Source organism: Homarus americanus, unplaced genomic scaffold, assembly GCF_018991925.1.
Source record: "Homarus americanus isolate GMGI-L3 unplaced genomic scaffold, GMGI_Hamer_2.0 scaffold56241, whole genome shotgun sequence".
Lineage (NCBI taxonomy): Eukaryota > Metazoa > Arthropoda > Malacostraca > Decapoda > Nephropidae > Homarus > Homarus americanus.
In genome coordinates this window covers 3,798,969-3,824,384 of record NW_024740202.1, presented here as the reverse complement: position 1 = coordinate 3,824,384, position 25,416 = coordinate 3,798,969, and the positions used below count along the sequence as shown (strand labels likewise).

The window sequence follows — 25,416 nt, the reverse complement described above, 5'->3', positions numbered from 1 at the left end:
CATTAATAATACGTAGAAAATTAAAACACACGAGGAAATGACACAGCATTGTTTTCGTTGATTACAAAACCAGTGACTGACTGGTCTACATATAAAACTGAAGAAAATAAGACCTTGGTTGTAGCTGTAGTAAAATTAATATGGTTGTTTTAAGTAATGTTATTTAATGTTAATAAATGGAACAATAGAATTAGCTAACGATAATGGTAAAGAAAAAGAGAGATCGCATATGTAAGTGCGCATGCGCACACGTGAAAACATATCGTCATTACTTTACATAAGAATATGAAAGCAACACTTATTTACTGTTCATATATATTTTAACTAATGTTTCTGAATTTGTTTTTATTGAATTAATGTACGTGTGTGCAAAATTAACAATACAATTTATTAATAATACGTGGAATATTAGAGGAGACGAGACGGCTGCCGGCATTGTTTATGTTAAAGCTTACGAAACCAGTGACTGATTGGTTCTACATATAAAACTGAAGAAAATAAGACCCTGAGTTTAGCTGTAGTAAAATTAATGTAAAAAATGAATATGATTGCTTGAAGTACCTGTAATGTTATTTAATGTTAATAAATGGAACAATATAAGTAGCTAACCATTAATGGTAAAAAAAAAAAGTGAGACTGCTCGTATGTAAGTGCGCACATGTGAAAATATATCGTCATTACTCTACATAAGAATATGAAAGCAACACTTATTTACTGCTCATATATATTGAAGGGTTAAATGTTGTACTCTGTATAGACAAGCAGAGAGAGAGAGAGAGCAGCCGAACTGCCGGATGTAAACAAACCTTAATTTCCCGCGGCTTTTTTTTTTTTTTAAGGGGATTAGCCCACCCGGGCATAGGTCACTGACCCACATTGGGGCCTGAGGGGCAAAAATTTAATACTCCTGTAATAATAATAATAATTCAGATAAGGAAAAAAAAAAGCTGCCTATCTACCTATTGGACAAACTAAAATCGTTCCGGACCACGGGAGTTTCCGGACCACAGAATGCCGGACTAGAGAGGTACAACATTCCGCGTTTCCACGTTTACGTGGTGCCATGCCAGAACCCAGGATGCTCACATTCCGCGGTGGGTGTACCCCTTTACACGGGTGAAGTATAATTTTTTTATTTAGCTCATAAAATTCATACAAATTATCCGGTCAGAATATAATTTACATTGCTGGAATTCTTACAATTTGATGATCATTTTGAATATAAACTTCATAGATTTTGCATTAGACATACAAATTTTAGATATAATGTTTACTCTGAGTAAATATGTTATCTTTTGTGCAAAATATATGACATTTATATTCAAAATATTCCTGGTCTTACAAGGAATCCAGCAATGTCAATTATATTATCCTAACTTTAGTCTGATTTATTATTTATTACTAAAAAGGTAAACAGTCTGGTATTCCCACACATTTATTTAGTAGGGATGGTTGGTGGGGGGTGGGGGGGAGGGAGGGACCGGCGACCGACCACCTGGCATGTGTGAAGAATTTTTTTTTTTATTAACTGAAGATTTTTATTTTAGCTCATAAAATTCATACAAATTACCCGGCCAGAATATAATTTACATTGCTGGAATTCATTACAATTTGATGATCATTTTGAATATAAACATCATATATTTTGCATTAGACATAAAATTTTTAGATATAATGTTTACTCTGAGTAAATATGTTATCTTTTGAGCAAAATATATGACATTTATATTCAAAATATTCTTGGTTTTACAAGGAATCCAGCAATGTCAATTATATTATCCTAACTTTAATCTGAGGTATTATTTAATACTAAATGTTAAAATCTAGTTTTTTCACCCACTCTTTCTCTTGAAGGGAGGGTTGGTGGGAGGTGGGAGGGAGGGTTGGGACGGACTGACCACCTGGCTCGTTGGAAGAGGGGGGAGGCAAGGTGGGGTACTTTGATTGACAGATAGTGTCTTGAAGAATATTTTTTTTCTTATTAACCGAAGATATTTGTTTTAGCTCATAAAATTCATACAAATTACCCGGCCAGAATATAATTTACATTGCTGGAATTCTTACAATTTGATGATCATTTTGAATATAAACATCATAGATTTTGCATTAGACATACAAATTTTAGATGTAATGTTTACTCTGAGTAAATATGTTATCTTTTGTGAAAAATATATGACATTTATATTCAAAATATTCCTGGTCTTACAAGGAATCCAGCAATGTCAATTATATTATCCTAACTTTAGTTTGAGGTATTATTTATTACTATACCTGGTTTTCCCCCCAAAATTTCTCAGAGGGAAGAGCCAGCGAGTGTAGTGTGAGAAGAGGGGGAGGGAGTCGAGTCCATTATTTGAATGGACATTAACTTGGCGACTGTATTTCTCTATTTCTCTTAAGTATTAATTGTGTGCATGTACCATCATAAAATTAAGATGTTATTTTTACTAGAACATAGGTATTGTGTTGGAAAAAGTGGAGTTTGGGGGTCAGCTGGTCTCTATTTCATTTAATCCCATATGTTATGTTATTCACTTTACGCGTTTCTCACTTTCCGCGGTACCCTGTGGGTTACATTAACCGCGTAAAGTGAGGGTTGACTGTATATATATACATTCGTATCCACAGAGTCGTTCGTTAACCGACAATTTCGTGAACTGAAACCATTGTTTCAATGGGGTATTGGGTAATTGGTTCCAGCTCACAGAAAAGTACATACAAAGTAAAACAAAAAATGCAGTAAAGTACACTTACTTTGAGGTGTGTATGTAGAAGGCTCCTGGTTGATGATGATGATGGGAATTAGAAGTGGGGGTGGAGGAGAAGGGAGAAGAGAAGGAAGTGGGGGTGGAGGAGAAATCACCTTTTATGGGACCCATGCTTGATGCAGTAGTTTCACCAATAAAATTTTAAGTTCACTCGGTGTAATTCAAGATTATTTTATTTAAATCAACACTGCACTGCACTATATATTGTCAATATGTTAACTAAATTTCAGAATGACCAATAATTTCAATGTAAAATTGCAAAAATATTCAAGACACCAACAAAATAGATGTTCACTCCACTGTCAACAAAGCCACACTGATGCCTGGTGGCTGAGTCAAGTGGCTGCTGGGCGCACAAAAAACTAGTTCCCTGTACTGCATATATTATCAATGTTAACTAAATTTTAAAATGACTAATTTTAATATAAAAAATGCAAAAATATTCAAGAGCACAACTTTCTTGATATTTACTCCACTGGAAACAAATGTAAACATAGAACCAATTACTGTATTGGTGGATTACCCCATCAGCTGATGCACACAACAAATCGTGTTTCTCGTAAGGCTCTCGTGAATCGAAGTTTTGTTCGCTAATGGAATTGAAAATCCTTATGGGAGCTAATTCGTTAACCAAAATTTCATTAATTGGACCGTTCGTTAATCGGGGGACCGCTGTACTATACATCTTGGTTCATTATCTCTTGTACCACTTGTCACATTTTCAATATTAATTTCACTTTATATAACGTAATTTTGTTTTTATTTCTTTCTCACATCACAGATCTTAACATCTGTTGGTGATAAAAATATATGTTATTATTAATGATTTATTTGTTGCAGGCTTCATGTGTGTCCAACCTGGAGTGTGGCTGGTGCCCGTCTGACCTGAGCTGTTATGAGAGGTCACGTGGAGCCAACTGTACAAATAACCTTCAGACTTCTCAGTGTCCGGGAGTATGTCCTTCATTACAGTCCTGTCAGTCGTGTACCGTACACGGAAGATACACCCGTAGTGGACCGTGTGCTTGGTGCGTCCAGACGGCCAAATGCCACGAACGAGACGAGCCCAGCGGTGGTCTGGGTCGGTGCGGTTCTTCAGAGGACAATCCCTCACGCATAGAGGGCTGGTGGGGGCCCCATGGTAACGACCTCGTCACCCCCGAAGAATGCCAGCTGCAGGACTTGAGACCTGGCATAACTGTCATACGTTATCGTCACCCGGTCGATCTCGCCAAGCCCGATTCTGTCGCCATCGTCAATACCACGATCCAGAAGCTACAGGATACCCAGGAGTTTCGTGGGGCTCGAGACCTACACACAGGAGGGAGCACCATGGCCCAGTTTATTGGTTTCATTCATCCCTTGGGAGTTCAGCCAGTTAAAGGTGAGAAGCACTTGATGGTTTTTGTCCAAGCTTCTCATGTGAATGCATCGCTCTGGATCTCTCGTGACGACACGGAAAAGAACTTGGAATTGGTCGCCAGTATAGATGCTAAAAAAGAAATACAACAACCGGCACAGAGACCAGGAGAGGGGGTCATCTTCCCAAATTTGACCCGAGGTCATCGTTATCTCACAAAACTACAAGTTAACAAGTCAGTACAAAACTCCCCACAAGCTGGAGACATGGGCATAGTTTGGAGCACTCACACTCACACCCGCCGATTCATAAACCTAGAAAATCTTGAACCATACAGCGTCGGAGGTGCCGCATGTTCCGCCCATACCACGTGTTTAGCTTGTCTCACTGATGCCAAGTGCGGCTGGTGTAACCCTTCCTCTTCGTGCGTGGACAGACACGACCAACTCACTCCGTGTCCACTAACTACCACGGAGGGAACTGAAAACAATTACTTTCTAACGCTGGTGCCTGAGCAGTGCATAACTTGTGAGCAATATATATACTGCAACGATTGTGTTGGATCTGGGCTCTGCGAATGGTTGCCCGATGAAGCATATTGTTCCAGAAGAGGAAGATTTCCCGGGGCGGTGATTGAGGTTGGCAAATGCCCGGCTCCCTGTCATAAACGCAAGTCGTGCGCCACTTGTCTCGGGGACCCGGGACGTTGTGCCTGGTGCCAGGAATCAAGTGTAAGTCTATTAATGTGTACAATAGTGATATTGATAACATTGTAATAGTTGACTGATGTTACACAAAAATCTTTTATTTACTGTTGAAAGTAAAATGGTTATTTTATACTTTGCAGGAATGTTTCCTGTTCTCAGTGTACACGTCAATGTATCAGTATGGGTCGTGTCGTGTCTGGCTTGATGAAGACCACACCAACATGTCTTCTACCCTCCTGTCTACATTACCTACCCCAGTTGAGACCAAAGACCATGTAGGTACAACTTTACCTCACCTAGCCACAAGTTCCTCGGTTGACACTAAAACAGCGTAAGTAGTTTTTCTTGGAGCTTTCTCTAGTCTACCTCACCATATAATATCTTTAGTCTGCCCCATTATATATAATATGTAGGAAACTAATTATGTAGTGTTGCCCCAAAATATTCTAAAGTACTGTATTGTTTTTGTAGAATGAACGTGGAGGTGAAGAAATAATGTGTGTGTGTGTGATAATAATAATAATAAATGGTTTATTAATAGAGTTGCAGCCGGTGGCTGAAAATATACAAACTTACATTTGATTTAGACATAATGATATGCGTTGAATACATTTACAGGGCTGTACAGTACATAAATCAGGAGTTGTTTATTATTTTAGCAATAGATGGAATGGTGCTATTCTTATATCTGTCAGTGCGGGCTCTTATGGGCTGAATTTTGTTGTAGTGGCGGACTGCGCGAGATGGGTGGGGGACTGCCGGTGGCAGGAGGTGGCGGTGACGAGGATGGTGCAGTAGCCCACTGCCAAACCTTGCTAGTGCTTGGTGGTGGAAGTCACTGAGGGATGGCATTTCCAGGGTGGAGAGACCGTTGTTGTAGCCGGAGTAGTCTGCGCCGAGCATGATTCTGCAGGCCCTTTTGTTTGCCTTCTCTAGCTGGCGTTGTTGGGTAGAGTTGAGAGAAGACGACCAGGCTGGTGACGCATACGTTAATTTGGGTGTGTGTGAGATTTGGACCAAATCGGTAATTATCATAAAAATCAGAATATAAGTTGAGAAATATGATGGATCATTTGATGAAGTGGGTGGGAGGAGGATGTTGTTTTAGTGGTAGTGAAAGGCCCAGATTGTGTTTATATATACAGTGGTCCCTCGGTTAACGAACACAATTTGTTTCACAGAGTCGTTCGTTAACCGAAAATTTCGTTAATCAAATCTATTATTTCAATGGGATATTGGGTAATTGGTTTCAACTCAAAGAAAAAGTACATACAAAGTACTGTATACCAGTGATAGAATTAACAAAACATTAAATATAAACTAAATACAGTACTGTACAGGGAGTTCTGCTATAACGCGTGTTTTGATAACGCGAATTTGCTCTAACGCGATTTATGAATTCGGAACAATATTTGTATAACGCGAACGCTTGTTTGCTATAACGCGATTTTTGCTTACTATTTCTCCAATTTTGTGGTATTAACTGTGAATATGGTAAAGAAGAATATCTCCAAAAGGCGCTCTGATGATAGAATTCCCGGTGATTATCGTAAAAGAAAGGATATAACACTTGAAGAGAAGCTCAATGTTATCAACCTCAAAATCACCCTTCTCCCCCATCAAGTTACATTCATATTTTTTCAAGGTAAAGTGTTAAATTTACTGTATGATTTCATTATTAGATATGAATGTAACATTTATTTAGACTGTGCTATCCTTTGTGTTAGGCTAAATACTAAATTTTTTCGATTTCGAGTAATCTGCACCTAACCCTATTTTCTCCATAAGCCCTGTTATTTCTATTACGCGATTTTCTATAACACGATATTTTACAAGAACACAATTATCGCGTTATAGCAGAACTACCTGTACTGTATACTGTATAATAATATATAAAAAACAATACAATACAGTAATACCCCGATTTACGTCAGGTTAGGTTAGGTTAGAAAAAAATCAAGGTTTAACACTTATGTATGGTTAGGTTAGGTTAGGAAAAATCAAGGTTTAACACGTAGGTTAGAAAAAATCAAGGTTAGGTTTAACACTTACGTTAGTAGCTGCTCTCCGCGTATGAGTAGATGCACCGAGTAAATTGGGCATTCCGGTTCTGGCAGGGTACCGCGTAAATGACAAAATGCGTAAATGAAACCCGCGTAAACCGAGGTATTACTGTTCTCTATTTTAACTTGCTTTGAGGTGTGTATGCCGTATTACCGGCAGCTTTGTTTACATATCAAACAGCTGATTGTAGAGGCAGTTGATGATGACATGCCATATTCTTTACAGAGTGCATTGGTTCTAATGCCTTCTTCATGTTTCATAATAATTTCTGCACTGTATATTATCAATATGTTATCTAAATTTCAGAGTGACCAATAATTTTTATGTAAAAATGCAGAAATATTCAAGAGACCAACTTTCTTGATATTTACTTCACTAGAAACGAATGTAAACATAGAACCAATTACTGTATTGGCGGACTAGCCGATCAGCTGATGCGCACAACAAAACGTGTTTGTCGTAAGGCTTTTGTTAATCGAACTGAAAATCCTTATGGGAGCTAATTCGTTAACCGAAATTTCATTAATCGAACCGTTCGTTAACCGAGGGACCACTGTACTGTTCCAATATAAATATTTTATGGTAGTGATTGAGAGATGTTAATACTGTAATAGACTTTTATTTTTGTATTTCAGAATATTATTAGACACTCTGGAATGTCATGTTTGTGAGAGTCTTCATTCATGTGAAGCTTGTTTGGAGTCTCTGAGTTGTGGTTGGTGTTACAATGTGTTTAACCCAACCATTGGCATTTGCACTGCTGGAGATTTTTCACAACCAGAAAAAGGTAAAATAGCCTCAACAGTTGTTTGTAAGTAGCTACAGTACTCCTCATGGCACAGTACTACAGTTCTGTCATTAACCATTAGTTTTTTTTACTTTGATAATTTCTTCGTGTTCTATTATACTGTATTGACACATGACATTTCTCGCTATAGTTTGTCAGGTATGCATACATTAAGTATAGTAGTCTTATACAGTTGTTACCTCTCATACATGAATATAATTTCCTTTTGTGTAACTTATATAAACTTATACTGTACAGTATTGTGTAAACTTCTCCCACCCTTGTTGACCTTAACAACTGTCTCACTTTACTGAAGCTGACAGTCAGCTGGCTGCTGAGTTACACCTCCATCTTCACACCACAGTCAGCTGGCTGCTGAGTTACACCTCCATCTTCACACCACAGTCAGCTGGCTGCTGAGTTACACCTCCATCTTCACACCACAGTCAGCTGGCTGCTGAGTTACACCTCCATCTTCACACCACAGTCAGCTGACTGCTGAGTTACACCTCCATCTTCACACCACAGTCAGCTGGCTGCTGAGTTACACCTCCATCTTCACAGAAGTAAATTCAGTATAAAAATTCACATCAAATCTTTGTGTATCTTTCTTAGATGGACTGGAGTCTTTTAATATTGAAAACATTAACAAAGTCCTGCATTAATGTATTGTTACAGGGGATTGTGCCAGCCTCATTGATCCTCTTCTTCAAGCTGCCCACGAGAATGCATCAATTGTAGTGGACCTGCAAGTTCCAGAAAGTAATTGGGCGTACGCTTCTTGTCCTGACGTAGATGAATGTAAATTGTCTCTTCAAGATTGTCATCCCAATGCCACCTGCTCCAACACACACCAAGGATACAACTGCACTTGTAACAGAGGCTTTCACGGAAATGGACACGACACCTGTGAAAGAACGTGAGTATAATAGCTGGCTACGTTTGAACATGTTGCCTTAAATTTTTGTGTAGTGAAATATTTTTATGAAAGTATGTTTTATTTTTTTCTGACCAGCATAAGAGATTTATTTTGATCTTACTTTTATGAAGAAAACAATATATGGTTTTGATTGAGATCTTTTATAATTGTTAGTTTTGTAAAGGTTTTCTCCATTATTTAAACCCTGACTATAGTTCAATACATTATAGCTGTTAGCAACATACAGTTGTGTACATTATTATAAAACTCAAAACATTACAGTATTATGAACCTACATTTAAATATATTACAGTATTATGAAATTTCAATACATTGCAGCTGTTATGAAACCTGCATTCATGGATTCTGCTCAGGAAATCCAGATTATAAGTGTAAGTGTGACATTGGGTGGATGGGGCCAGACTGTGCTACCAACTGTGGCTGTCACAACCACTCCACTTGCCACAAAGGGATCGGCATCTGCGATAATTGCCAAAATTGGACAGATGGGGAGTTCTGCCATTTGTGTCGGTAAGAATATTCGATTGCTTTTGTTCACAAGTATGAATAAGAATATACGGACATAGTAGTTTTGTGTGTGTGTGTCAATAATAATCCTTTGATCTTTATGTGATTTTTTTTAGAAATGTATATATTTTTTTTATTCAGGCCAGGAAGCTTTGGCAATGCTACAACTATCGGCTGCCATATGTGTAATTGCAACAACCACTGGGACGAAACACTCGGCCAGTGTAACCAAACCACCGGCCAGTGTTTCTGTCTCCACAACACTGACGGACATAACTGTTCCAAGTGTTTACCAGGTAAGTCATCACCTCTGTTTAATGGACTGAGGAAAGTCTATCATGTCAAGGGTCCTTTACATGTGAATGAAACCCCCATATGATGAACTCTACAGAGATGAAAGTCCATTATATGGAGGTTTCACAGTAGTACATGGTATCAGGTAAGTCAACTCCCTCATTAGTACAGGTAAGTAAAATAGTATTACTGTGTCATAACTAACCATCAGTACTGTGTCATAACTAACCATCAGTACTGTGTCATAACTAACCATCAGTACTGTGTCATAACTAACCATCAGTACTGTGTCATAACTAACCATCAGTACTGTGTCATAACTAACCATCAGTACTGTGTCATAACTAACCATCAGTACTGTGTCATAATTAACCATCAGTACTGTGTCATAACTAACCATCAGTACTGTGTCATAACTAACCATCAGTACTGTGTCATAACTAACCATCAGTACTGTGTCATAACTAACCATCAGTACTGTGTCATAACTAACCATCAGTACTGTGTCATAATTAACCATCAGTACTGTGTCATAACTAACCATCAGTACTGTGTCATAACTAACCATCAGTACTGTGTCATAACTAACCATCAGTACTGTGTCATAACTAACCATCAGTACTGTGTCATAACTAACCATCAGTACTGTGTCATAACTAACCATCAGTACTGTGTCATAACTAACCATCAGTACTGTGTCATAACTAACCATCAGTACTGTGTCAAAACTAACCATCAGTACTGTGTCATAACTAACCATCAGTACTGTGTCATAACTAACCATCAGTACTGTGTCAAAACTAACCATCAGTACTGTGTCATAACTAACCATCAGTACTGTGTCATAACTAACCATCAGTACTGTGTCATAACTAACCATCTATACTGTGTAGTAACTAACCATCAGTACTGTGTCATAACTAACCATCAGTACTGTTGTCATAACTAACCATCAGTACTGTGTGTCATAACTAACCATCAGTACTGTGTCATAACCAACCATCAGTACTGTGTCATAACTAACCATCAGTACTGTGATATAACTAACCATCAGTACTGTGTCATAACTAACCATCAGTACTGTGTCATAATCTAACCATCAGTACTGTGTCATACCTAACCATCAGTACTGTGTCAAACTAACCATCAGTACTGTGTCATAACTAACCATCAGTACTGTGTCATACCTAACCATCAGTACTGTGTCATAACTAACCATCAGTACTCTTCATAACTAACCATCAGTACTGTGTCATAACTAACCATTAGTACTGTGTCATAACTAACCATCAGTACTGTGTACCTAACCATCAGTACTGTGTCATAATCTAACCATCAGTACTGTGTCATACTAACCATCAGTACTGTGTCATATCTAACCATCAGTACTGTGTCATAACTAACCATCAGTACTGTGTCATAACTAACCATCAGTACTGTGTCATAACTAAACATCAGTACTGTGTCATAATTAACCATCAGTACTGTGTCATAATCTAACCATCAGTACTGTGTCATAACTAACCATCAGTACTGTGTCATAACTAACCATCAGTACTGTAGTTAACTAACCATCAGTACTGTGTGCTAATTCAACCATCAGTACTATGTCATAACACCATCAGTACTGTGTCATAACTAACCATCAGTACTGTGTCGCACTAACCATCAGTACGTCATAACTAACCATCAGTACTGTGTCATAACTAACCATCAGTACTGTGTCATAACTAACCATCAGTACTGTGTCATAATCAACCATCAGTATCATAATCTAACTCATCAGTACTGTGTCATAACTAACCATCAGTATGTCATAACTAACCATCAGTACTGTGTCATAACTAACCATCAGTACTGTGTCATAACTAACCATCAGTACTGTGTCATAATTAACCATCAGTACTGTGTCATAATCTAACCATCAGTACTGTGTCATAACTAACCATCAGTACTAGTCATACCTAACCATCAGTACTGTGTCATAACTAACCATCAGTACTGTGTCAGACCAACCATCAGTACTTGTGTCATAACTAACCATCAGTACTGTGTATAATAACCATCAGTACTGTGTCATAACTAACCATCAGTACTGTGTCATAACTAACCATCAGTACTGTGTCATAACTAACCATCAGTACTGTGTCATAATCCAACCATCAGTACTGTGTCATAACTAACCATCAGTACTGTGTCATAACCAACCTGATTGTTATATCACTCGCAAACTTCTCCGGTAAAATATTGATCCTCTCTTAGGGTTTTATGGTGACCCGCCAAGAATGGAGTGTCGCTGCTAGAGAGGTAGTGCACGCAATTCTCACTGATGCAACATCTGGCTACCTGGGAGCCCAGACAACTGGCTTGGAGTCACCCGCAACCTGTATGTGGATCATTACTGCCAGCACCTCTGGACCCACTTGTCAAACCTTCAGACTGAGTAAGTTGTGTACATTTGTTTTTATATATATATATATATATATATATATATATATATATATATATATATATATATATATATATATATATATATATATATATATATATATATATATATATATATATATCTCAAATATGGTACTAAGTTGTGCACACCTTCTCTTTTCTTGACAAGTAATTGTTTTATTAATATATCTCACACACACGCACACACACACACTCATTATACACATCCTGACCACCGAAGGGTCAAGATTACCTGGCGCCTCTCGAGCAGCCAGGTCAACTGTTAAGTGGGCCCATACCAACCCTCCCTGAACCCTCCTCCCACCGAATATCAACAAGTTCTCGCCAGAAGTTACCATTTCCAGAAAGGAACAGAACCAGTGTTAAACAGAGGTGAACAGTGGTGAACAGTGCGTTAGTGCAGAACAACTCAACAGTAACAGTCGTACCCAAGTTAATCTTCACACAGTGAGGTCCCAGGTACCAGTGATAATGGCCCTGAGACCCAACAACAACCAGGTGTGTTAATCCGCCTACGATAGGAAGGCCTAAGACCAAACTCACCTATATAACACCATCTGTGAGGAATTACTACACCACATGTCCCTCATAACACCATATGTGAGGGAATTACTACACCAAGTCCTCATCACACCATCTGTGAGGGAACACACCACGGAGGTCCCTCATAACACCATCTGTGAGGGAGTATTACACCACATGAGGTCCCTCATAACACCATCTGTGAGGGAATTACTACACCACGTGATGCCCCTCATAACACCATCTGTGAGGAGTTACTACACGCGAGGCCCCTCATAACACCATCTGTGAGGGAATTACTACACCACGTGATGCTCCCTATAACACCATCTGTGAGGGAGTTACTACACCACATTAGGCCCCTCATAACACCATCTGTGGTAGGAATATTACACCACGGAGGTCCCTCATAACACCATCTGTGAGGTAATTACTACACCATGTGAGGTTCCTCATAACACCATCTGTGAGGGAATTATTACACCACGTGAGGCCCCTCATAACACCATCTCCAAGGGAATTACTACACCACGCCAGGTCCTCATAACACCATCTGAAGGAACTACTACACCACGAGTTCCTCAATAACCATCTGGGGGGAGCTACTACACTACGAAGTTTGCTGTTCAACACCTACATTAATCTGTATGTTCACTGTATGTTCCTTTTACCTTTCTAATGAAGGCTTTTGTTAAACCACCAATGTATTGTAATAAGTCATTTATGTCCAATGTATATTTTCAGACGCCGGGGGCAGAATTTATTCAATAAACCATTAATTATTATTATATTATTACACACACACACACACACACACACACGCTACGCACACACACACACACACACACACACACACACACACACACACACACACACACACACACACACACACACCTCTCTACCTGAGATCCCTAGCCCGAGAATTGCTGTTCGACACCAACAACCGCATCCAGCCCATATGCAGCAACTAACTGTCGCTATAAGAACAGCCCAGTCCCAACCATTGTAAAATATCAATAACTTGTAATAAACCAGTGTATTCACTCCCAGTAAACACTACTTCCTTGCATCGTCACTATGTTGAATTGCCCTGTAGTTTGAGCTTCTCCCCACCTAGTTATTATATATGTTATTTGTATCATTTATGTTACTTGTATAATATTTGTAAATCAAACCCATTCCCTCAATTATGTAATTGTATATTTTCAGCCTTCTGCTGCTATGCTCTTTCAATAAACCGTTAATTATTTATTATTATTATTTACACACACACACACACACACACACACACACACACACACACACACACACACACACACACACACACACACACAGGGTCAGCTTCACACCTGACTTCGAAATAACACAATGCATCACCCAGGGTACTGTGACACCACCCCACACAACCCGGTGTCCCCATGACCACGCGGTGTCCTTCATATCAACACCGAGGATGAGTTACTACACAACGTGAACACCACACCACCTGGTGTCTCCATGACTACGGAGGTTCTTCATATCAACACCTGAGGACGAGTTACACACAACGCGGAGCACCACACCACCCGTGTTTCCATGACTATGTGAGGTCCTTCATATCAACACCTGAGGACGAAGTTACTGCACCATGTGAACACCACACCACCCGGTGTCTTCATGACTCACGGAGGTCCTTCATATCAACACCCGAAAGACGAAGTTACTACACCGGTGAACACTCAACCACCCGGTGTCTCCATGACTACGTGAGGTCTTTCATATCAACACCGAGGAGCGAGTTACTGCACCATGAGAACACCACACCACCCGACTGTCCCCATGACTATGTGAGGTCTTTCATATCAACACCTGAGGACGAAGTTACTACACCACGCGGAACACACCACCCGGTGTCTCCATTCACGTGAGGTCCTCATATCAACACCTGAGGATTACCACACATAACGCAACCACACCACCCGTTTCTCCATGACTATGTGAGGTCCTTCATATCAAACGATGACAGTTACTGCACCATGTGAACACCACACCACCGTGTCTTCATGACTAATGCGAGGTCCTTCATATCAACACCCGAGACGACATTACACCGGTGAACACCACACCACCGGTGTTCCCCATGACTACGCGAGGTCTTTCATATCAACACCGAGACGAGTTACTGCACCATGTGAACACCACACCACCCGATGTCCCCATGACTATGTGAGGTCTTTCATATCAACACCTGAGGACGAAGTTACTACACCAGCGTGAACACCACACCACCCGGGTCTCCATGACCACGTGGAGGTCCTTCATATCAACACTCGAGGATGAGTTACTACACCCACGTGAACACCACACCACCCGTGCCCATGACCAGCGGAGGTCCTTCATATCAACACCCGAGGACGAGCTATTACACCACGCGGAACACCACACAACCCGGTGTCCCCATGACCACGTGATGTCCTTCATACAACACCCGAGGACAAGTTACTGCACCACGTGAACACCACACCACCCGGTGTCCCCATGACTACGTGAGGTCTTTCATATCAACACCTGAGGACGAGTTACTACACCACGTGAACACCACACCACCCGGTGTCTCCATGACCACGTGAGGTCCTTCATATCAACACCCAAGGATGAGTTACTGCACCATGTGAACACCACACCACCCGGTGTCCCCATGACTATGTGAGGTCCTTCATATCAACTCCCGAGGATGAGTTAGTACACCACGTGAACACCACACCACCTGGTGTCTCCATGACTACGTGAGGTCTTTCATATCAACACCTGAGGACGAATTACTGCACCATGTGAACACCACACCACCCGGTGTCCCCATGACCACGTGAGGTCCTTCATATCAACACCCGAGGACGAGTTACTACACAACGTGAGCACCACACCACCCGGTGTCTCCATGACTATGTGAGGTCCTTCATATCAACACCCGAGGATGAGTTAGTACACCACGTGAACACCACACCACCTGGTGTCTCCATGACTACGTGAGGTCTTTCATATCAACACCTGAGGACGAGTTACTGCACCATGTGAACACCACACCACCCGATGTCCCCATGACTATGTGAGGTCCTTCATATCAACACCCGAGGATGAGTTGCTACACCGCGTGAACACCACACCACCTGGTGTCCCCATGACTACGTGAGGTCCTTCATATCATGAACGTGACCCTTCATATCAACACCTGAGGACGAGTTACTACACCACGTGAACACCACACCACCCAGTGTCCCATGACCACGTGAGGTCCTTCATATCAACACCTGTGGACGAGTTACTACACCACGTGAACACCACACCACCCAGTGTCCCCGTGACCACGTGAGGCCCTTCATATCAACATCCGAGGACGAGTTCCTGCACCACGTGAACACCACACCACCCGGTGTCCCCATGACCACGTGATGTCCTTCATATCAACACCCGAGGACGAGTTACTACATCACGTGAACACCACACCACCCAGTGTCTCCATGACTACGTGAGGTCCCTCATATCAACACCCGAGGACGAGTTCCTGCACCACGTGAACACCACACCACCCGGTGTCCCCATGACCACGTAATGTCCTACATATCAATACCCGAGGACGAGTTACTGTACCACGTGAACACCATACCACCCGGTGTCTCCATGACCAGTCCAGGCTGGGGCCATCAACTGTAAACTATAATATTTTGTATGTTCAATTCATGTTTCTTCTTCTTTTAGTAATGAAAACTTTTGTTAAGCGACCCACCCACCTCATGGCTTTGTATGTAATAAGTCATTTTTGTCCAAAGCATATTTTCAGCCTTCGGGCTGCCGACTTTTTCAATAAACAGTTAATTATTATTATTAATATATACAGTATATATATATTCAGTGACACCCACTTATTGTCATAGATGTGGTGTAGGAAAGTAGTACTGTAATGTACTGTACTGTACAGGTTATTGTGATTGAATATTTCATTATAGCTGCCCATGAGTATTATTGAACACTGAAAACACAAAGAAAAAGAAAGCTGTTTCCTCTGTGGTATTGTACTGTACAGTATTAAGGAGAAAAGGCACACTACACTACACTACTGTACTACAGTACTGGATTACTTTTCTTGAATAATCCCATGAGAGCCAGCCTTCTACCTCTTAGATATAGTGTCAACTGTAACTACTCCAGTACAGTATGCAAGTGGATATGATTAATTATCAGAATTATCAGAATATTCTTAAAGTTGACAGGAATTTTATAGGAGGTAAATTAGTATAATAATGTTTGTGTTTTTATACCAGAACCTGTACAATAATCTACACAGACAAATCAGTGTAAAATTGTTTACATTACCTGTGGTATGTGTCCATGAGTGAGGCTGCAATGACTGTTGTTTTGTACTTTATTTCTGATGAAAGTGTGGTAAGTATTTTCCCATGAGAGGTACTGTACTCTACTCTACTCTAATATGTATAGAGGAGATTGATTTGGTACTTCAAATATTGTTTTGTCAGACAAAAGAAAAAAAAAATTCAAAGTTTTGAATGATCTTTTTCTTATTTACTTGGTACAGTCTACAGTAAACTAGACATTATACTTACATTTGCTGCATGTTGGGGTATACAGTATAGTCCTCCAGTATGCACTAAAAAGCAAAACATTTTGTGTTTTACCTAAGAGCAGCACAGTAACTTAAGATGAGGAGGGAACTCTGCTGGGATCACCTGGGTACTCCTCCTTACTGTGTAGTTATGTGCCAGTGATTTATAATGAATCACAGTGATGCTAAATACACACTGGTCTTTATTTTGTGTGTATGTGTGCGTGCATTTATATTATCATCACAGTATTACATATTAACAAAAATATCCTTTTTCAGGACATCCATCATTCAGATAACAATAGAAGAAATGAACATAGAGTGTGGAGAAGGAGTACTCTATGTATACGATGGATTACCAAACTTTGTTTCTCGTAATTCACGTTGGAATCGGGAAAACCACATCGTCGGAGCGTTGTGTACAAGTCAGGCGTCTTACCCAGTGACCGTACAGGCTGTGTCTGGACTGATGACAGTGTTTTATGAAAAAAATGATCCCGGACAAGGATTTAATGCTAGCTATGAGGTTCTACATTGTACAAAGAGAAAGTCTCACAACCATGCTTGTGTCAACAACAAGCCCGTGTGCAACGATAAGTGGCGGGGAGTTCACTGCGATATTCCCGTCTGCCCCAACAAATGCTCTGAAGCAGAAGGACGAGGCAAATGTGACTCCAGCTATGGACGCTGCATCTGTACGCCTGGATTTGTGGGAGAAGATTGTAGTATTGTTCAGCGTGATCATCAGGTACTGTATTGTTCCATGTGTTGTAGTCTGTACACACTGTTTCATAACCCCATATTAATGTGTGTGTAAGACATGATCATCTGCATACATCTGTCTCAAAGAATGAAAAAACTATAATACAGTATAATACTGTAATAAGAAAGGAGGAGGTACAGAGAATAATTGTTATTTAATTGAAGTAAGGTTTGGGAGGAAACTTAAGTTGTTTTGTATTTTATATTTAGCTCATTGTGGTGTCCAAAGTTGGCATAAAATTTGACGCCTCAGATTTATTAACAAAAGAATATCTAAAATAAATGTTTATTTACAGGTTGTGGTGACACAGCTGTTTGCCCCTGACAAGATTGCATCATCTCTATCTCACCTGACAACAGTACTGCCACGCATGGGACATTCCCTCATTGTGGATCACCGCGGATCACTGTGGGTATTTGGTGGCTATTCGTTGTCACGTGGTCCGCTTTATGACATACAACAGTTTGACACTCACAACAACAGCAACGTGTGGCAGCAGGTGACGGTGAATGTACAGCCGGGGCGTCAGCCTCCTCCGGGCAGATACTTCCACGCGGCTGCCTACGTACCAAATCAGAGAGAAATGTATGTGTATGGAGGACTGAATCAAACATCATTTTTAAAGGACTTATGGAAGTTTAACATTGATTCAGAGAGCTGGAAGGAGTTGAAGCCTCACCCCGATTTACCTCGTCTTGCCGGTCATTCTCTAACTTACTGCAGCGAAGCCGAGTCTCAGTCACTGGTGCTCATTGGTGGAGCGTCCTCAGATTATGGCTTTCTGGAACGAGTGTGGGAATACAACTTGACCAGTGGGAAGTGGAACAGCGTGCAGACGAGTGGTGTCATCCCCGTTGGCATATACGGTCACAGTACCGTGTATCATGGAGGCACAAAGACTTTTTATGTGTATGGTGGATATTCTTTTAAAATCGATAAAGTAGACCACTTTCCAGACCTTTATGCTTTGGACTACACTCGCAAAAAGTGGTCGGTGCTTCCTCCGGACCGCGGAACAAACCATAATCCGGCTTCTCTCCCCGCTCCTAGAACGTTCCATTCGGCAGTCACGACGCGAGATTACATGGTGTTGATCGGGGGCGACATCACAGATCATCGAGACTCCAAACAGGGGTTGTTGGTGTACTCGTATAAATGCAACATGTGGTTCCCTCTTAATGATAAGTTTATCACTCTGGTGGGTCATGAGATAACTCCACTCATAGGAACTAGTGCAGCAGTGTATGGTTCAACTATCTATGTATTTGGTGGCTATTTTGGCACTCTTCAAGGATCGATGGTGGAAATAAAAATACCACCTGATCTGTGCACACTCAATGCCAATCTGACTCAGTGCCGCGATGTCATCGGATGTGCCAACTGTGTGATTCATGACAGTTCGGGCACTAACACGTCTTACTGTTACTCCAACACTAGAGAGGAACCCAGCACGTGCCAGAATGCTCCCCATGGAAAGAGTAGTGTGGTGGGCGTTCGCTGCGATGCAAAATTGTTAGAGGATGACGACTGTTACCAACTCACGTCGTGCACCGAGTGCTTGGCCGAGTGGCCCGCTCACCCACATTCAGAACAGCGTTGCCAGTGGTGCCTCAGCTGTTCCAAAGGAAAATGTATACCTCGGGATAGTGACTGTGCACAAGAGAACCTGTGTGATTCTCAAGCGAGAGATGATAGTGGCTCTGGCCGCTACATTATCATGGAGTCCGACAAATGTCACGGAGGAACTTGCGTCGCTTCCGACTGCGATAAGTGTGGAAGCCTCCGCAAGTGTATCTGGACAAGGCAAGTTCTGCGCTCCTCAGAGGTGGGTTATACCCTGCACATCATGCCCATTTATAACTGGAGCTGTGTGAAAAGTATGATTCAGAGACATTCATCCTACTTGGAGGAAACTTCCCCACCCCGCAAGTGCCCTGTCCGTTGTCACTATCACACCACTTGTCATGAATGTTTAAGTGCCAAAGGAGCAGAGGGAGGCTGGCAGCAATGTTACTGGTCACCATCACTCAAGGAGTGTCTCTCACCCAGCTACATCGCATTACGCTGCTTGGGTGGCACTTGCGGCCGCATTTTGACAGGCGACGAAGGTCAGTGTCCACGACCCTGTGAGGAATTCACCCAGTGCTCCCAGTGTCTGAGCCAGCCACAGTGTGGGTGGTGTGCCCTGGACACACCAGTGGGAGGGTTAGGGCTGTGCACACAAGGCCTACTAGAAGGTCCACATGTTGGCACTTGCCACAACCGTGACTTTTCTCACTTTATTGCCAACGACTCTGTCAGCTCCCTCCACGGCCTCGGTCTTAATGCCCGATTATACCAGGACCCGGTCGGGGTTATTACAACGCCTCCTAAGTCTTGGCATTATGATGTTTGCCCCAAAGAAGACGAGTGTAAGAACAGTCATCACACCTGCGATGATAAGAGTCAGTCGTGCGTGGATGTTGAGGAAGGATATGAGTGTGTGTGTGCTCCCGGGTATAACATGACAGAAAATGGCGACTGCATTCCGGTCTGTTCGCAAGGATGTGTTTTTGGAACTTGCATCGAACCTAACAATTGTACTTGTAATTTTAGCTACGTAGGCACCGATTGTTCCATTAAATGTAACTGCAACGGCCATGCAAACTGTGAAGGCCCCGACAAGTTAGACGTTTGCTTGGAATGTTTTAATAACACAATGGGTGATCAGTGTGAAAAATGTAAGCCCCTGTTTGTTGGTGACCCTCGAAACAATGGGGATTGTATTAGTTGTTATGACTATTGTAACACACATGCTAGTAGTTGTGTTCCTCAAGAACTTGTGCCTAAGTTCAACATAACATCTCATTGGGATACTGAGAAAGACATAATAAATGAGCTCAAAGTTACTCAAGGGGCCAGAACTGATGCAGTGTGTATCGACTGTACAAACAACACCACCGGCTCTAAATGTGACAGCTGTCTGCCTGGTTACTTTCGGGGCATGGAAGACATGAGATACCCGTGTCGCCCGTGTCAGTGCAATGGTCACGGCACAACGTGCGATCCGGTCTGGGGTACAGATTGTAACTGTGGGAATAACACAGACACTCAGTGCACAGGAAGTACCAAGACAAGAGGAGTCAGTACTGAAAAAGAAGAGGACAAATACTGTTGGCAGGAGCAGTGTGCTAAGTGTAAAGACTCGTATCTAGGAAACCCGAGTAATGGTCATCAGTGTTACAGACAGATGAATGTAGAGAAGGAGTATTGTCTCGATCCTAACACCCAGAATGATTGTAACACTAAACCTACGACCCTCAGCTTGGGTCAGACGGTCTTTTTTGCCGTTCAACCAAAGTTCATGAATGTAGATATTCGACTTATTTTGGACGTAACAAAAGGCGGTGCAGACGTGTACTTCAGCACCAAAGAAGACACTTTTGTTGTCACAGTCAACCAGAGCACTGGCCAGCAGCAGGTGGAAATTGACACTAACTACCCAATAGCAGAAGAAGCAGGTCCTGTTATGTTTACTGCGCCGCTCAAGAGGAATTTTGTGGGCACGGGTTTTGATTTATTTGACCTGAGCAGCAACTCCATCCCTACTACGAAGGAGCTGGTCGTAAATTCGACGCAACCGACGATTACCGAGTATCACTTAATTGAAAAAGTTGCCGAAGGACTGAAAACTTTTGCAACGGTATCAAGATCAAATGATATATTAATTGTAAGAAATGTTAGCAACAGACTAGTAATAACACTTCCCCAGCACACTCATGACTTACGCTCGGCAAAGTTTTACGTCGTCGTGTACGGTATCGGCAGCGAGAGGGAGATGGATACATTTGGTTCAATCTTTTTCCGGCAAGATCAACCCAGGATTGACCTGTTTGTTTTCTTTTCTGTGTTTTTCTCTTGCTTTTTCTTGTTTCTTGCTGTATGTGTGGTTGTTTGGAAGATTAAGCAGGGCGTTGACCTAAGACGGGCCAGGAGACGTCACGTGGTGGAGATGCTACACATGGCAAAGAGACCATTTGCCATCACAACGCTGGTGCTTCACGCAGAAGATGAATTTAGCCGAGACGCCATCGACGTGCCACCCGACCCAACTCCTTTGTCTCCCGGCAGACGAAAACGAGCCACTAAAAAAGACCGATACGGAGACGGCTTCGACGTGGGTCCTCTTGCGGTGGAGCCGACAGACGACGGAGTTGCAGCCGTGTTAACCGTTATGGTACAGTTACCCGGCGGAGGGATAGGGAATCCCGTGGGTCACGGAGAGGGACCGACCCATCGCTTGGCTCTGGGATCTGCCCTGTGCTTAATGTCTCGCATCTATCCGCCCGCGTCCAGACCCTTCCATCTCCGACGACGCACGTCGCACATGATGGCGTGAACTTTGGAAGATGACGAGTCTTCTGGTGAAAACTTTTAACTGCCAGACGGAAGATCTGTGCTGTGGTATCACTTCACTTATGAGTGAAATGTGCTGAGCTTTGGCTGCCATGTACTTTCATTTACAACAAGCAGTTCTTTGTTAAAGTGATTTTCTATTTATTTTTTTATTTGCCTCTCAGTTAACTACTGCTCATTAATGCATATCATGAATTTTCACTCAAATATTTCAGCTGCTGTGATTTTTGGCATAAAGAATGTGCACAAAATAGAACTTGAAACATGAAAAATATTATTCATTTTAGACTCCCAAGGAATGCAGTTCAGTTTGTTGTACTCTAATGGTTGATCCTAAAGTCTGTCTTGCAGCCATGGTGATTTTAGATTGTTGTAATTTGCTGTGATATTATTGTCTAATCTCATAGAGTTAGTCTTGTCATAAGGAAAATTGTGAGTATGAAATACCCTTTACTGTAATACTCTTTCTTCGTTCTCAACATTCATTATATTTAGGAAAACATAATCACTCTTACCATGAGCTGATCACCTGTGGGGGTTTAAGGGTGAGCTGTGTAAATTGACACTGATAGTTGCAATAGTATAAGCTTTAGTTAGGCAAGACCTGATCTCTTAACTACTAACTCTTTAGTTTATTTAGTGATCATTACAACTTGTACATGTTCAAAGGTTCTTAAGTGAGTCACATAATATGGTAAATGTTTTCATGTGATAACTTTACATTCGTGATAAAAAATCCGTTAAACATTGAAAAGAAAGAAAAATTACCCCAAATTAGCTGAGATAACATTAATGGTTGGTTGACAGGCAGGCATTAGAGCCACTTACATTAGACATGAACATCCTTAAGGTGTAGAAGGTGTTGCTAACATAACAACCATACCCTAAGTTAATGAACTGTATGACTCAGGGTCAACAACAAGACCAGAGAACTCACCTACTGCACTGGTGAACCATTACCTCGGAACACAATCCTCAAAGCAGTTAACATCCAGGTAATCAGTTACTGCCGGGTATAAAGAGGCAAATGGCATAAAGAATCTTAGCCACATTATGACTTGACTCAACAAGCAGCCATCAGTACAACTTGTAGTGATCATTAAATAAATCAAGAGTGGGTGGAGGGAGATGTGAAGTGTAGCGTTAGTGCAGAGTTTATCAAAGTGGTTGTCACGAGTGTTGGACAATATGGCTCTTAATTATAAGTATAGTTATATATTCCCTCATTACCTTCAAGTTTCATTATGAATGGTGGGACAATACTATTCACTGTAGAAGTGACTTAGAAGAAAGACCTAACTTTAAGAAAAGGAACTCGATATTCTACTTGTACTCTGATTTTACTTAACCTGAGCTTGATAACTTTTAGAGTAATGATTAATTAGTACACATTAAAAGGGTAACTAGATATAGAATTTTTTTTGTCTACATTGAAGCAGATGAACCATACTGTATGTGTGAGTAGTGGTTGTTGTGTTGATATAATTCTCTACCTCCTAGAAAACTTCCCATACAGTGAAACCTCCATATAACGGACTCTCCTCTCCATATAATCCGTTAAATAGAGGTTTCACTGTAGTTAACAATGATTTATATGGTTAGTTACTGTCGAACACATCCTTATCTCTCAACAAGGTTTGGTGCTATAGCATTTCTTTATTGTTGTGTGTGTGTGTGTGTGTGTGTGATGGCTTCTGAAGAAAAGATAAATTGTACATGATGAATCTTTAAAAGTTATAGAGAATTGTCCTACCTGAACAGTGGCCAGTTATTACTTCATTAGACGATATTGTAACTTCAGATGCTATTGTAACACCTCTTATGAAGCTACCATGATGTTATGTTGCAATATATTAGTTTGTTATCCCTTGTACTGTCCTCATAAGTCAGCTCTGATGCTAATAAAGGTCTAAGAAGGATTACAAGTTTGAAAGCATTTTTATATCAGTTTTAGTTACCTCACTTGATAATCATAACAATGGATGTGAATCTCAAAATTGTCCAATTTCACTTGTGAAGATAATGAACAGATGTTGACAAGTGTTAGGTGCTGTACAGTATTACAGATGTTGACAAGTGTTAGGTGCTGTACAGTATTACAGATGTTGACAAGTGTTAGGTGCTGTACAGTATTACAGATGTTGACAAGTGTTAGGTGCTGTACAGTATTACAGATGTTGACAAGTGTTAGGTGCTGTACAGTATTACAGATGTTGACAAGTGTTAGGTGCTGTACAGTATTACAGATGTTGACAAGTGTTAGGTGCTGTACAGTATTACAGATGTTGACAAGTGTTAGGTGCTGTACAGTATTACAGATGTTGACAAGTGTTAGGTGCTGTACAGTATTACAGATGTTGACAAGTGTTAGGTGCTGTACAGTATTACAGATGTTGACAAGTGTTAGGTGCTGTACAGTATTACAGATGTTGACAAGTGTTAGGTGCTGTACAGTATTACAGATGTTGACAAGTGTTAGGTGCTGTACAGTATTACAGATGTTGACAAGTGTTAGGTGCTGTACAGTATTACAGATGTTGACAAGTGTTAGGTGCTGTACAGTATTACAGATGTTGACAAGTGCTAGGTGCTGTACAGTATTACAGTGCTTGACAATTATGTTACCTGTACAGTATTACAGATGTTGACAAGTGTTACAGTATTACAGATGTTGACAAGTGTTAGGTGCTGTACAGTATTACAGATGTTGACAAGTGTTAGGTGCTGTACAGTATTACAGATGTTGACAAGTGTTAGGTGCTGTACAGTATTACAGATGTTGACAAGTGTTAGGTGCTGTACAGTATTACAGATGTTGACAAGTGTTAGGTGCTGTACAGTATTACAGATGTTGACAAGTGTTAGGTGCTGTACAGTATTACAGATGTTGACAAGTGTTAGGTGCTGTACAGTATTCCAAACAATGATTGTCGTGTGTTAAAGGTTCAGACTTATATTTCTCTTATATACATATACATGTACAGTATTGTTTAATGTGCTTTTGTTGATATTGTATTATTAATATAATGATTTAAGGCATAAATGTTTACATATTCTCCAGTTTAACAAAGTATTAGACACAGATGTAAATTTTACCGACTTTCTCTCCCTCTGTCTCTCAGTTCTCTTTCTTCTCTCACAAAGAGTAGAGATAGAGGGAGGTGTCCACTTTCTTCTCTCACAAAGAGTAGAGATAGAGGGAGGTGTCCACTTTCTTCTCTCACAAAGAATAGAGATAGAGGG

The 25,416-nt window shown here is 41.0% G+C and overlaps 1 protein-coding gene across 1 annotated transcript in view; it reads left to right on the top strand.

Annotated features, from left to right (window-relative positions):
- Positions 1-24,308, top strand: part of LOC121875252 (multiple epidermal growth factor-like domains protein 8) — a 48,731-nt gene extending 24,423 nt beyond the window's left edge. The window contains exons 9-18 of the mRNA XM_042379713.1: positions 3,609-4,859; positions 4,976-5,166; positions 7,535-7,686; positions 8,365-8,605; positions 8,945-9,136; positions 9,275-9,429; positions 11,690-11,729; positions 11,781-11,870; positions 17,295-17,763; positions 18,074-24,308. Of these exons, the coding sequence (XP_042235647.1) occupies positions 3,609-4,859; positions 4,976-5,166; positions 7,535-7,686; positions 8,365-8,605; positions 8,945-9,136; positions 9,275-9,429; positions 11,690-11,729; positions 11,781-11,870; positions 17,295-17,763; positions 18,074-22,156 (6,864 nt within the window). The 3' untranslated portion in view covers positions 22,157-24,308. The remainder of the gene's footprint in view (positions 1-3,608; positions 4,860-4,975; positions 5,167-7,534; positions 7,687-8,364; positions 8,606-8,944; positions 9,137-9,274; positions 9,430-11,689; positions 11,730-11,780; positions 11,871-17,294; positions 17,764-18,073) is intronic.
- The last annotated feature ends 1,108 nt before the right edge of the window (positions 24,309-25,416 follow it).